General features: G+C 34.7%; 1 protein-coding gene across 1 annotated transcript in view; it reads right to left on the bottom strand.

Annotated features, from left to right (window-relative positions):
• The window catches only part of UNC13C (unc-13 homolog C), a 155,548-nt gene that overhangs the window by 64,586 nt on the left and 76,250 nt on the right, over positions 1-14,712 (bottom strand). The window contains 3 exon segments of the mRNA XM_086620088.1: positions 9,341-9,469; positions 10,487-10,576; positions 11,951-12,019. Of these exon segments, the coding sequence (XP_086476214.1) occupies positions 9,341-9,469; positions 10,487-10,576; positions 11,951-12,019 (288 nt within the window).

Below are 14,712 nucleotides of genomic sequence, written 5' to 3'. Positions count from 1 at the left end.
AAACATGGTTAACTATATGGTCTATTAAGTGGAAAAGGTTATCTTGATAATAGTAACTTTTTTTCACTCAAGTTATATCCATTAGAAAGAAACTGCAGGTATAAAAACATGAACTAAATACCTGATATACCCAATTAGTGCCACATTGGCACAAATACAGTGATGAGATATATGAGTCTCTAAATACTGCCTATCATTATAGAGGATAATACCAATAATGAGATTAAAAAAAGTACATCTGCAAAGGTCAAAAGGAACATAAATTCTCAATATACAAGACAACAAAATCACTAATTAACATGTTAACTAGTTAACATACTGTTCATGATTCATGACTTTTTATTAAAAAGAACTATTTTCTGCAGTTACCTGTCTTTCATTTTTGGTGGGTACATAATCCACCGAACAAGCTAAAATCAGAGATTGCTCTGGTAGTAACCAAGAGAGCTTTCAGTAAGTATTGATGAGAATGGAAGTTTGCCAATTAGCATAATCATTTTCTTTTTCACTAGCCTTCTCACTTAGGAAAGACTGCTTGAAATACCTTGACCCACTGTACTGTCACTTGAGATGGTAATGCTGCCTACATGCACAGAACCATGAAGTGCCATAAGAAGATACTGTAGTAGATCCTACACTTAAAACCTCAATAACTGACCAAAGGCAGATGATGTCTCATCATCAAGACATTACAATATAGGTTTTTATATGCTCATGTTAATTGACTTGGCTACTTCTTGTCTTTAGGATGACTCTAAAGTTGTAGCATACCATACATCCTTTACTGTACAAAAATGTTAAGCAACAACATGGAAGCGGCAAACTTAAATAATGAAATATTTCAGAATAACGGACTACATGAAACAAGCATGAAAAGTAAACGTGATTGCTTGAGTACTAATAAATGTGGCCTGTTTGCCTGATTCTGCTTTCAAAAATGATACATTCTCTCCAAGATGGCACAACTCAGGAATGCCAGAATGGAAAATTTTTATCATTAAACTGAAGTTCACTATTATTCATTTTCTATCACTTAGGAACGTTCACAAAGCAATCTGTTGCAAATATGGACATGTAATTGGATTTAGATTAGGAATGCATTGCTAAGGATCCTAGATTGCAAGTGTTGTTTCAATTAAAATATCTTTGGTTATATAAAATGTCTTTGGTTTTGGTCTCAGCCAATGCCCGACTTATACAGAAGCTATGTCCAGTGAATTTACTCAATGGATCATAAATCTGATTGTCAGGCATTAGGTTTTATGATGCATTCTTAATTTGTGTGTCTTTTTATTAATGCTTTGTCACAGGGAATGCTGTCTTTACTGCTAAGAGACAATCGTAAGTAAATTCCTACAACAGTATATTAACACTAGTTAAAGACATGTGAAAAGTTGTTTGGAATCCATGACATAGGGTAAAATCCAAACAGCTGCCAATGCTAAAAATGACACTGGCTTCAGCAGTGATCCCACATCTGTTGGAAAAGAAAAGCCTGAGGAACATCATAGGACTAATGTGAAATACTATTAGTTCCTCACTTTGGATAAGTGTACTAAGCTGTTTTGGATAAAATTTCAGTCAGTTTCATAGAAAAGAAGTTCCAATTATTTTGTAGAGCTACAGTAAGTTAGATGTGCTTGCCTGGGAAAAGCTGTCTTAATTCAGTTTTGATCATCCTAGGAATCCAATTGAGAGATAACCTAATGGATGTTTCTTCATGTAGTTCGTAATGTATTTTGTTACAGGATATTTCATTTTACTGAGAGCATCGTAATTCATTTGGAGAACTAGATAATTGCAAACATCTTATAAGTAAAGTATCTTTAAAGAGAAGTCATATTATTCACTTAAGGTTTACAAACACAGGAAATACTGTGGATTCTATGGCTTTTTTAAATGCAAGATCCAGACTAGGTGATTCCTAACTCTTTGTCTTTTGCCACAGAATACATCAAAATCAGAAAGAGGAAGTGAGTAAGAGGAATTTTTCATATGATATGTATCAAAATTAATTCTTTACTTGAGTTAAATCATGTTTTTTCTCAATTTCCTTTTGTTATCAATTACCTAGTCACCTGAGTTTATTAGCAAACAATGGATCACGTGGCACAGAGGCACCAAAACCAGTTGCTGGAATTTTGATATTCTCTTGAAGAAAAAGACAAAGCATAGAGAGATTTTTCTGAGTTTAAGAAAAAACAGCTAAATTGTTGACAGGCAAACATATTTTGCACTCTGGAAAATCGGCTGAGGGTGGAGAAAGCAATCTCAGGCACAGCGTGAAGCAGGATTAAAATCTACATCTGTATTACCCTGAGACAAACCTGTAAAGGCTGGTCTGAGGAACATAGGGCTTTCAATTTCTCTCATCATTGATTTATCAGTTTGTAGGACAAATGCCTGGTTTTATTTTTCTTTGTTTTTATTCTGTGATGTTCTGTGCAATCAATACACAACATCTGCATGGGTGCGACTTGGATAAATCCAGTCATACGATTTCAGAAACGAATCTGTACAAAGCCTATGTCTGATGCAAGCCCCAGCCTAAGTTTCAGAATATCATTTTCTATATAAATAATGGTAGAAGGGAAGCTGAATGGAAACCAAGGCAGTAGCCTTCATTAGTGTGAGGCTACAGAGTGCAATTTTATAGACCAGTCTTAGATGAGGAAATACTACTTTTAACAGTGCTTTGGTATTTTTAAACTGCTCAGTTAACATTATTTAATTTGGAAGAGGTTAAGAATCATCAGGGAATACACAATATGGACTATATATATAACATACACACATATATACATTTATATGTATTACACCTATTTTTATAATTTTATATATTTTTTATACTTTTTTAAAAAAATATTTTTATGTACATAAAGAATGAGAATTGGGCTTTGCAGCATTTACTTAGAGAGGCTAAAGCCAGAAACCGTTTGCAGTCACTCAAAACACATTCAAAACGTGAGGGATTTCGCTGAACCCGTACCCCTGAGCAGTGCTATTGCATAGTAACTCCTAAACTGTTTTCATATTTGAAACAGAAACCATATGCCATGTATCCTTCTCCAGTACTGACTAAACCATGGCAAGTACCAACTGAAATGGAATGGAATCCTTTTGGATAAAATCTAATTAAGACTCTTCACTCTTTTTCTTTGCAGACTGGCATGTAAAAGGAGCCAATCTAATTGTTCTACCCATTCCGAGCAGTGTAACATGCATAACTCCTCTGGAGTGGCAAGACCAGTGCTACTGTGGTTCGATTTGCCCCACCTTCCCAAAAGCACTATGCTTATGCAGGGAATAGGTGGAGAAAGACCTAGGTTAGCTCCTCTCTTATTGAAAGCTCTTTGCAGCAATCAGTGTTACCTTCATACTGCTCTGACATATCTACATCACAATATTTTTAAGAATGTCAAAGTCTAATTGTAATAATGCCCCGCTTTCTGCAGCATATCTAAAAGGACAACTGTGGTAAAGAAAGAAGGATTCACAATAACATCATGCATCTTTTAAAATTTATATATTATATACTATATATATAAAAATATATTTTTATATGATACGTTATATAATATATATTACAAATTGAAAGGCTAGAAATGTTGCTCTGGAAAATTGTAAACCACAGCGTTTCAAATTTTAAGAAAATCTATCAACCACTGTAGGTCCCTTGCTTTTTAGCTGCATAACGTGCATACTTAACACTCTGAAGGTATAATCAGGATGCCAGATGGTTTTGCATACCTGCATTGATGTCTGTCTGTTCTGTGATTGCTGTAATACTCATTACACCATAATCATCAACCTACAGGAAGCATGTCACAAACTCAGATGCAGAAATCTGTGCGTTCACGTTTCTCAGAACTGTCAGTGTTTCACTCAATTCCAAGTCAATGCTTACTGATAATCAGTTTGGAACTGTATTATGAAAGATCAGATTTCGACACACAATTGCTTTTGCAAGCATTCAGACACAAATTGGACTTGAAGTAACTACATATAAATGTTCAAGTTTTCATACCCTTATAGCTACAGGACTCAATAACACAGGAATCCAAATACTGGGCATTCCACTCAAGTTTATATTGTTCTCTGGGAATATGATAGCCCAATCGCATAGTATAAATAATTAAATAATAATGATAAATAAATAAACAAAGTAAACTGTTTGCAAAGAGCCATCATCTGAACTACTTTTTAAAACACTTGCGTATGTTCACAACTAAAGGGTCCGGATTGTAAATTAACTGCAATCTCACAAAAATCAACATTCATTAGACTTTTGTTGCTTATGAGATAATCTGTATTTAAGGCCTGAGTAGAGTTCAGGTTTATCTTGCTCATTGTTCTTAAGTAATAACCAATCTTTATCAGCATTCAGATTTCTGCACTGGAAAAATATTTGGATTTTTGGAGATCTAGCATTAACTGACAACAGTTCACTGCTATGCACCTAGAATTAACACAAACAGTTGAAGAGTATAAGGCTTTGGATAACAAACCAGTTTGTTCATCTCTTCTGATGACAATACTACCTTTCTTACTTGAAGGTCTATGGACTTTCCTACTTTCTCTTTTACCAGATCTCTGCTACCACTGGTTGATGAGCTGTCCTCTTGACTTTCTAACCAGTGTTCTCAGGCAAGCTTCTAACAAGCAATTTTATCTGTAAGAATTGGTCTTTCTGTAACAGAGAAGTCTCAGTATAGGGTTTGAAATGTCAAAGCAAAAATGCATCCTTCTGCGGTTCTAAAGTACTTTATCAAAAGCTTTTCTGTTACTGTGGCTAACATGCTGCCCATCAAACATAATGATACAGCATAATAAGGAAGAAATTTTCACTCAGAGGGTGGTGAGGCAGTGGAACAGGCTGCCTGAAGAAGTTGTAGATGCCCCATCCCTAGAAGTGTTCAAGGCCAGGTTGGATGAGGCTTTGGGCAACCTGGTGTAGTGGAGGGTTTCCCTGCCCATGGCAGGGGGGTTGGAACTAGATGATCTTTAAAGTCCCTTCCAACCCTACCCATTCTATGATTCATAAGGAGAGGTCTCTAAGTACCTTCTGCATGCCAGATTTGAGAAAGTTAGAACCTTTCTAGTACATCTAAAGCAGTATGTCAATATAAAAAAGTGCCTCAAGTATTACTTGGCACTGAAATTTTCATGCCTGAAAAATAGGACTCCCTGTGGTAAACGGCTTTCACTACTGTACAACTTTATTTCCTGCTTCATACTTTTGAATGTGTTTGGAGATCAGAGATCACATGCTTCCTGATTCAATTCTTATAGTATTTCTATATAAGAAATTAATAATCTACCAATATTGTGTAATTTCTCCTGAAGAGGTACACCTTCAAAAACAGCTAAGTGGCGTGGGTTCCCAAATCCCAACTGGAAAAGTGACCAGGGACTCACAGATGGTACACTAAGCCAGCTCTCCAAGTCTAGGTCCATCCATATGCTGGTTTGCAGCATCTTGTTAATACAGGAACTCTAATTCCCAAAAGCTAGAATTGTATCAGTACGTTATCAACCTGACCTAAGGTGCTATACCTCTAAGCAGAGGTAAATCACAAGGGAAGAGCACTGTGCTGCTACATGTGTAATACTTGTCTCCAGAACTAGTTAATTTTGTTGCTCGCTCCTGGTCTGCACCATGCTTCACTGTGATACCACCAGAGCTTGAGAAACAGACAAAGAAAAGGTCTCCAGAATCAGGGAGAATTTCAATACTATTCTGCTGAGCAGGTGTCAAATACAGAGTATCCTAGTGTTTTTTTTCCCAGTATACTGGTGCTATAAGTCATGAAATTATTTGTACTGATCAAGAGCTCTTCAGAGAACAGGAAGAGTTTGATTTGCATTTTATTGATTTCACTCAGTGGAGAAGACTGCTAAAAGAATCATTGAAGGGACTTCAGTCATTGTGAGCATCAGCCAAGATTTCAAAATTTTGTTGTTTTCTTAAGAAAACAGAACAGTGATATATTTGGAAATTGAGTCAGAAAGTTATCAAAGTGCTTCCAAAACTACTTCTTCAAGGCATTGTTTTTTCAACATAAGGCAGCTAGCTCTTAACTCAGATCAGTGTTAATTAAAAAGAGAAAATAATACATCCGCTGCATAAGGAATTCGGTAGCTCCTCATCAGAGTGCTGTGCTTTATCTCCATGAGGACAGCAATATACGTGTCAGTAAGAGTGTCAAGACGTCATGTGTTACTATCTGTAGCACTCATTTGTTCTTTGTCATCAGCTGTTCTTCATATTCAGATATGAAACTGTAGTATGACATTTTTGCATACTGTTAGCATTTACATGCTTCACCACAGGAAATATTGCTGTTCCCCAGAGGTGACATTTTGCTGCAAGATATTTGCTTTATAACAGTGATTGTCTCTCTGACACAAAGGTACAGAGTAATAAAAGAGGAAGCTGAGATTGCTGAGCATATTTTGTGATTTACTTGTTAGTCTTCTAATAGTGATAAATTTCCCCAAATTCCAGCTTGAGCATCCTCAATTTCATCATTCATTGTTCTATTTTCACTCCTGATCAGACCATTACACACATCCAGACATTAACATTTTCTAGAAATTCTGTGGCAGGCATCTTTGAGAATTTTAGGTTGTAAACAAAAGCAAATGCAGAAGGTGGTTAACATGAGTTACACACAGAGACAGTATATATAACATGCATGAACCTACCACTTCTGGTCTAATGGTAATACTACTGTTTAAGTAGAGTGTCTAGGTTCCACTTTTCATAATATCATCCACAATATGATTCAGGCAAGAAACGAACCACAACAAAATCCTGAGCCTGCAGTGGGCCTTGGAAGGACAACAGCTGCCAGTGTTTCCCCTGAGTGAGAGCAGGTGGTGACCTATGTATGAACCATTTCTTGTTGCTTTGGGGATCATTGATTTCAGTTCTCACTACTCACAGCTCAGATCTCAGCTGTGCAGCTAAAACATGAACCTCCTGCAGTGCACTACCATGCTAGAGAGGAGGGGGCCTCATCTGATAGGGAAGCAAGCAGAGATAAGACAAGATTTGGATCTGGGTGGAATTTGGTGTAATTGGACTAAGAGGTCTGGACACAAAGCTAATGAAATGTAAATATGGTGTTGGTTCCTGCTTCATTATTCTATCAGTGATACTATAAGGCAGTCTGCAGTGCACTTGGATTCACTGGAAAACCTCCAGAGCTATAGGTTCCAATAAGCTGTACACTTAGCTGTTCCTAAAATTAAATGCACATACAAATATATCTGTAGCAAACCATAAGACAATAATGCAGAACACAGTTTCTTGTACAATTCTAGAGTTGATGCAAAATTTAGGTAGTAATTTGAATTATTTTACTCATCTCTATTAAATCTAGATTAGTTAGATTATATTTCTCAGAATTGCCTCCTACCTGCTGTGAAACAGGAAGTTTTACTATCTGTTGTTAAGATTATATGTGATTGTTGTTTGATTACTGTTAATGATGAGTTATTTTGAATGTGGTCTATTTATCATTTTAAGTTTTGCTTTTTGCACATTTTCACTAAAATTTCTTGTACTTGCTAGTTATTGTTACTCTATTGACACTTGTCTGTTTAAATTTTCTGCATACAAACTTACCTGCTGGAAATCTTCCTTAGATTTATATGCCTTAGAAGAAGCATATAAATACAGTGAAATGCAGTTAATTCAGTTTCCCAGCTGAATAAGTATTTGTGGATTATTTTTTGTTTGTTTCAGGACTTCATATTGCCTTATCATTAAGTAGAGTTGTGTAACAGAAAAATAATATAATGACTGCCCATCCTTCTACTCAAAAAAAAAAAAATCCACCTTGGAGAGATGCATCACTTTAAACTTGTTTTACATTCTCTACCAAACTGAAAGGCTATAATATCCCTGCATTTCTAAACCATCTACTAAAATAGGCTAAACTATTTTAGGAATTCACAGAAAAAAAGTAGTGACAATTTTTAAATACAGATAAGCTTTTGCAGGTATCACAATGCTTTGCAGAAGATTACGTCACTATTAACTGTTTACTAAAATGGCTAGTGTCTGCTGATAAACTCTGCAGACTTATGCAATACCCAGTCTAGCAACAGCTCATATTTAGCAGACAAGATCAAACTGCTGCAGAGTAAATGTTAGCAAGAAAACAGAACGGTTTATGAGGTGAATAGAAGTGATGTCTGAAGCTCCTTGTAGTAATTTATACTGCTGCTTAACTTATAGCATAATCTGTTGGAAAATAAACATGTACACGAGCACTCAGAGTGTGGGTTGCCTATAGGTGCTGGTGAGATATTCTTATGCTCAAAGCTTGAGAGCTAGAGATAAGTTTTCTCATGTAACAGCAATCCAACATCAGAAAATAAATTCTCATTTCAGAAAAGTTGAATATATAGCATGTGCTGCCTCTCCTGAAATACAGGAATTCCTATTTCGGATTCAAGTGGAATGTGCTTTCAGATAAAACTTGATGTCTTACATCATGCAGTATGACTGCTCTTACCTGTCATATACTACACAGCAAATGTACGTTTTGCCAAACAACTTAATTATTTTCAAGGCAGAAATAGTCACTGAAATACCATTTTTCCAGTGTACCACCCAGAAGGCAAAAGCAAGGAACAAGTGGTACTGTGATAAAGCAGTGATGCTCTTTTCAGACAGTTATATGATTTTGCAGATATGAATTTCTCAATTTTAACATTACTTCTGGAATAAACTGGCCATATTATAGGAAAAACCCATTCTCAAGGCTTTTTCATGGAATACCACAAATGCTATAATTATTTTACATTGACAGTACAGCCTGATGGACTAACATTAAGAAATGTTATAGAATTATTCTCTGCTTTTTTGAAGCAGTTACGAAAGCTTGGATCCAAGTATGCATCATAGGTCTTAAAATACAAAGCTAGAAAGACAGTATATAATTTTCAGGAAATTATAATGATTCTTTTCTAAAGCTACTAAAGTGAAATACTACATTTGTAAAAAATATTTTCCAATTACAGATCTTAAATGAACAGTAATCAATCTAATACTATCTTCTCTAAAGCCATTGGACAATTTTACAGTCATGTCCAATGTGATGACTAAGTTATGAGTTAACATGTTCATTTTGAAACTCATCTTGTTGAACATTTTAGAGTTCATTACCATCTGTGAGTTTATTATATCACTCCTTCTCACATAAATAATATGAAAATAACCTGAGTGCTTTGATATGAAGTAACACTGGAATTCTTTGTATGTACTTTTAGTAAACTAACAATAATGAATGAGCAGTAGCATCAAACACGTTCATATTGGACTCACCTGATCCACTAACTGGGAGTAGAGATCATAGCAATTGTCAAAAATGTATTTATAAGTTGAATCCAGGCAGGCTCTTACACAGTCTTTCACCACAGTACTGGCTCGAGGTGGGCTCTGCAATTCAAGGACCTAATAAAATATTTCATAAATGATAGAATGTCAGAATTAGATTGAGCACAAAAAAAATCCAAGTGTTGCAATGAACTTAGTTCTTACAGGATGAAAAGTGTTGAAATATAGTAATGATAAAAATTGAAATTATGTTGACTTAAGAAGATGCATTAAAACACAAGTTATACAAGTAGATTGTATCACTAAGTTTTATTTGAATGAAATTACTCATACAATGAGAGGTCCAAAGGTTTACACCTTCAGGTTTTCCGCTAGAGATGGAAAACCTAAAGGTTTGTCCATTATTTAGGAAATAATTAAACCATATAATTATGTGCTTTCCTCTGAATACCAGCCAAATAGCTCTTCATTTTTTAAAGCAAAGAGCTCAGCATTTTATTCCACTTTAGGATACATTAATATGAACTTCAGCTTAATGGATTATTTTCATTGTCTTTATGTAGTGCAGTGAAATCACATGCTATTGCAACAAACATTGTTTTGTGTTTCTGTATTTTCAGAGAGGAGAGGCCTAACCCACAATAGAGTAATATCAATGTGTCTCATTCAATTCTAAAAATATTTCAGAACTTGATCACCTAGATATCAACATCTGGAGTGAACAAAGCAAGTAGAGTTATCAGACGTACTTTGCTGTTTGACATGTAATACTGTGACACTCCTAGGGAAACATTATTCTGTATGACACATGTTCCTAAAGAGTTCAACTGGATTTGCTTTATGTGACTTGACTTTAAACTAATCAAAAAGCTAATTGTTTTGTTTCCTTCACGAGATGTAAAAAAATAGTTGTTAAAAAAAGTTTATTTTTCAAAGATAATGGCATTTACCACAATGTTAATACAAGTATTAATAAGATGATTTTACTTCAATGATCTTCACGAAGTTGAGAGATTTAATTTAAAACTGAAAGAGATGAACTGATTAAGAGTATTAAATAGGGCATGATTTTTCTGGAAAATAAAAGGCAATAGCGTTTTTTTTCAGAGTCATTGTGCAAATAAAGGACAATACCTTCATTCGAAAAAACGTAATGCTGGTAAGCAGGTCCACAGTTGATTTCAGATCTTGAAGTCTTTCAGAATTGCTGGCAGGAAAATTATCCTGATGAATCAGGAAGAGAGGAATCATGTAAAATTGGAGTTACAGCTAAGATCCTTGAACAGCTAGGAAAAAAACTCTCTAGGAAAACAATGATGCTGCTTGGACGAATTTGAAATGTCCATGTGTTACCTGAAATCTGCCTGTAAGAAAATCAGTGATGAGTATCCCTTTGACATGAACAGGAACGCTTCTGATAATGCTCCTGTATTTGTAATATAAATGACTTAAAGTATTGTGATATTTTCAAAACATTAATGGAGTAAAAAAATTACTAGAAAAAGACTGGAAAACACTGCTAATGAAAATCATTTATGGGTTCTCCATGGTACATACATCACTTGTAGGCCTGAATGTAGTAGTAAGCTTAATGAAGACATCATATATGAAATTTTTGCTATGATCTCTAGGTTAACAGGAAGACTGATAGGAAGTAGTGTTAATTAAATGGCTTCATACTAATGAAATATCAGCCAAATATCCTCATGCTCCAATATTATCTGGATAATGTTCTTCAAAATTAAAAGATCCTAGGATGACAATCTCTGCTGCATGAAGGATATGGTCTTAAAAATGAAGTATGTGCAACTTCTACTACCTCTAATGCCTTGGGCTTCTTTTAAATACTCCCTTTCTCCTTCAGTTTTAGAAAGCAGGCCAGATGAACAGAGAAATCCCTGAGTTGGAGGCTGCCATTCCTAGAAGCTGAAAGGAGAGTCAGAGCTGATGGAGCCCTAATCACTTATATAACATCCAAAAGATTCATTATCCAGTGGAATGGAACAGGAGAGAGAGTTCAGAATGGTAACTGACAGGTATTCAGGGCATGCTTCTTTCCTGAAAGGCTTGGTCTGGAGTATACCTCAGTGGAAAGAACATCCATGAGGCAGAAATTAAACTGGAATTGCTATCATGTACAAAAATGAGGAGTAAAGTCTCTTTCAACATTCCTAGGATCTTAGCATGGAAGTTTTAGAAAAGATGTCAGCCTCTCAGAATAAATACAGCAGTAACTGCAATTTGTGCTACATGAGTCAGTGAAGGTAATTCCCACATAAATTTATTTAACCAAGTTGTGGATTAATTTAACCAAAGTTTTTGAATCTTGCTCTTTCTTGAATGTCTGCTCATCCTGTGACCCATTCTTAGTTTTTGGAAAGAGAAGAACAACTTTTTTCAAATTGGAAAAATATTGTTGTTAAACTGCTTAAATTCTTAAGTTTTTGTTCCAAAGGATTTGGGATCTCATGTCAGTACCCAGCTTCTATGCCACAAGAGGCATTAATCTCTAAAACATCTATAAGCAGATAAAGCACACAGGAATATTTACACGAAAAACATGAGAGTTTTCCTCTAGATAGAATATGTTGTACATACCCTGTATTTCGATAAATCAATCCTCAGAGAATTGTGCAATTGATCCAGCAGTTTTATGAACTTTTCCCTCTGTAAAAAGAAAACAAGAACATGTTGCATAAGAATTTGCAGGTTCCTGTAATTGGTGAGGTTTTAGAAAGCTGCTTTCCATTCTTAACTTATTTGAAAAATAGATTGTTTTCCATTTTTTCATAGAAAAGTGCTAGTCTGAGATATCTGTGTTCTGAGGCCAGGCAATGTATCTTTTATTACTTTATTTCCCCTTTCTATCCTATACTGTGATTTACCTGGTGTGTATTGAACACTGTGCATCTGTGCAATACATTAGTGAGGTGACACAGACTTTCCTATGCAGCGTTTTCCTTTCTTAATGACTGATTCATTGTTAAATAACTCAAATATCTAGAAATTGAAAAGCATTGCCTGATGTCTCCGACTGAAAATGCAATAACAGCATGAATTCAGTATAAAGTCCAAAGTTTTAAGTTTTGTTATCAAGGCTTATTAAAAGAGGTAAGATTTTAAATTTTTATATTTGTCTTGTAAACACACTCTTGAAGAAAGCACTTCCTCCTCCCTTTAATGTATAAGAAAAGATGCTCATTTACAGCAGAATTTGGTGTAGAAGTATGATTGAAAATAATACTTCAGAAACAGTGGCTGTTGTAAGAATAAGCTAATACTAGGCACTTCTAGTTTTCCCTTTCAAATGTGGAGATTAACTTGTAATCTTGACAGATGAAGGTGCAATGAAAACATTTTGCTGTGAGATTCCCAGCTGAGTTATGCCATTCTCAAGTAACACTAATGAGAGTTTCTAATTACCAGTCTTCGCGTTAGAACATATTCCATAGGCCACTGCACAAAATTGTGCAGAAATCCTTGCCAGCCTATGTGAAAGCAGCAGGCTTGTGGAAGTAGCAAGATCTGATAGCTCTCAGAATGCATGACTGTATCCACACCATCTCTGAAATATGATCAGCACTAATAGGAAAATAGAGTTCTTTGTGCACTGTCTCTCATCAGCGGAGCACTAACCCACACCAAAAGCCACTAATTTGGCACAGTTCCCTTAAGGGATCAATCAAAAGGGAACTTTTTTTGTCAAGTTATAAATCTGTACTGAAATATTCAGTCAGCCAAATCCTTCCCAGCTGTAGCCTGAGGACTTGAATTTGAGATGTTCTGTTTGATGAATGATGTGCAGCTAGCCACTAAAAAACGCCTTTTGACCTGAGAGAAAAGTAATCTAATATTTTGCCTGTAAGTCAATTGTTTGAAAGAAGAGCTCCAAATCTCTACTGGTGATGCTTACTACTGTTTCCCTATCCATCTGTTGAACTATGAATTGGATTGGAATTTGCATCAAAGGTAAACTGGCATTAACATAAGAGACAGGACTTAATTCTGTCCAATCTGAGGATAAAAGTAGTTCTGATTATTAGAAAAATGGAAAAGAAAAAAAAAACGAGCAAAACCGTTCTGAATTTCAAAAGCTGGATCAAACTCAAAAGTCTAATAGAGCTTGAACATTGAAAGAGAAGCCTTGTTTCAACAAAATGAAGAGTCATTCCACATTAAACAATCAATTAACTTATAAAAGAAAATCTGATTAAGACCAGAGCAATATTGTGCTGTCATGATAATACAATAATTATATCATAAACATTCTGATAGTGCTTTTCATTTATAAATTTTTTTCACTTTCTTGTAATGGAGCAATGTTAATATTTCAAAGCAAACCTCTCGCAGCAGGAGATAAAGTTCCAGTTCAAGAACTTGCTGTTTCCAAACTAAAGACCCAGCCTTGAGAACATTTATGTGATTACTTCCACCAGACTTAATATTTTAAAAATAAATAAATTTATATTTAGAGAAAATATTTCTCTAAAAAAATACTGAATGAACCTGAAAACCAGAATTTTTTTCTTTTTTTCTTTTCTTTTTTTTTTTTTTTTACAGACTTACAGCATCCTTTAAATTTGAAAATATGTTAACGTTAGTACTACTTTAGGAGTATTTAGAAATAACTGTTGACTATTTACAGCTGTAAGCAGTAGTATCAGATCCTAAGAACTTTAAGGATTCAGCAATAATAATAAAAAAAAAAATCTATCTTTGGTATTATCACACAAAGTGAGTTTTATAGATATAAGTTCTATCTCAAAGGTACTTGCGCATGAATTGCAAACTAATATTTAGTTTCAACTATTTGAGGCCCTGTATGAAAAATTTATGCAGGAATGCTGTACTCAATACAGTGTTTGCAACAAATAAAAATTTGTTTCAGCATCCAGGGCAAATTTTATTTACAAAACTAAACATTTACACTTTTTTTTTCCAGGCATGGATTGAATTACTTTACTAAGCATAGTATGATAATTGTGTTTCTGACTTCTTATGGGAAGACAAAAGCAAAACTAGAATTAAGTCTTTCTTGGTTTACTAGTCCAAATGTGTAATTTCATAATGTTGTTTTGAACATCCTGAAATTCATAACGTTCCTATTATTCTTAATACTGAAGAGCATTAGTACTTCAAACAAGTATAATGTGCATTTAATAAATTTTAATTATGCTTAATATTTAATTTCATGTCAATAAATGGTATTTTAGAAAAAAATACCATGTTTTCATAGCTACTGTTAAATGAAAAATAGCTTTGATATCAGCCATACAAATAACCGCCATATCAAAAAAGAGGAAGGAATGAATGCATTTTTAAGCATCAAATTGTGTTTATACTCTTATCTCTGTCTGCAT

This window comes from Tauraco erythrolophus, chromosome 14 (assembly GCF_009769465.1).
Source record: "Tauraco erythrolophus isolate bTauEry1 chromosome 14, bTauEry1.pri, whole genome shotgun sequence".
Classification (NCBI taxonomy): Eukaryota; Metazoa; Chordata; class Aves; order Musophagiformes; family Musophagidae; genus Tauraco; species Tauraco erythrolophus.
The sequence above is the reverse complement of the archived record's forward strand: the minus strand, read 5'-3'. Positions and strand labels throughout refer to the sequence as shown.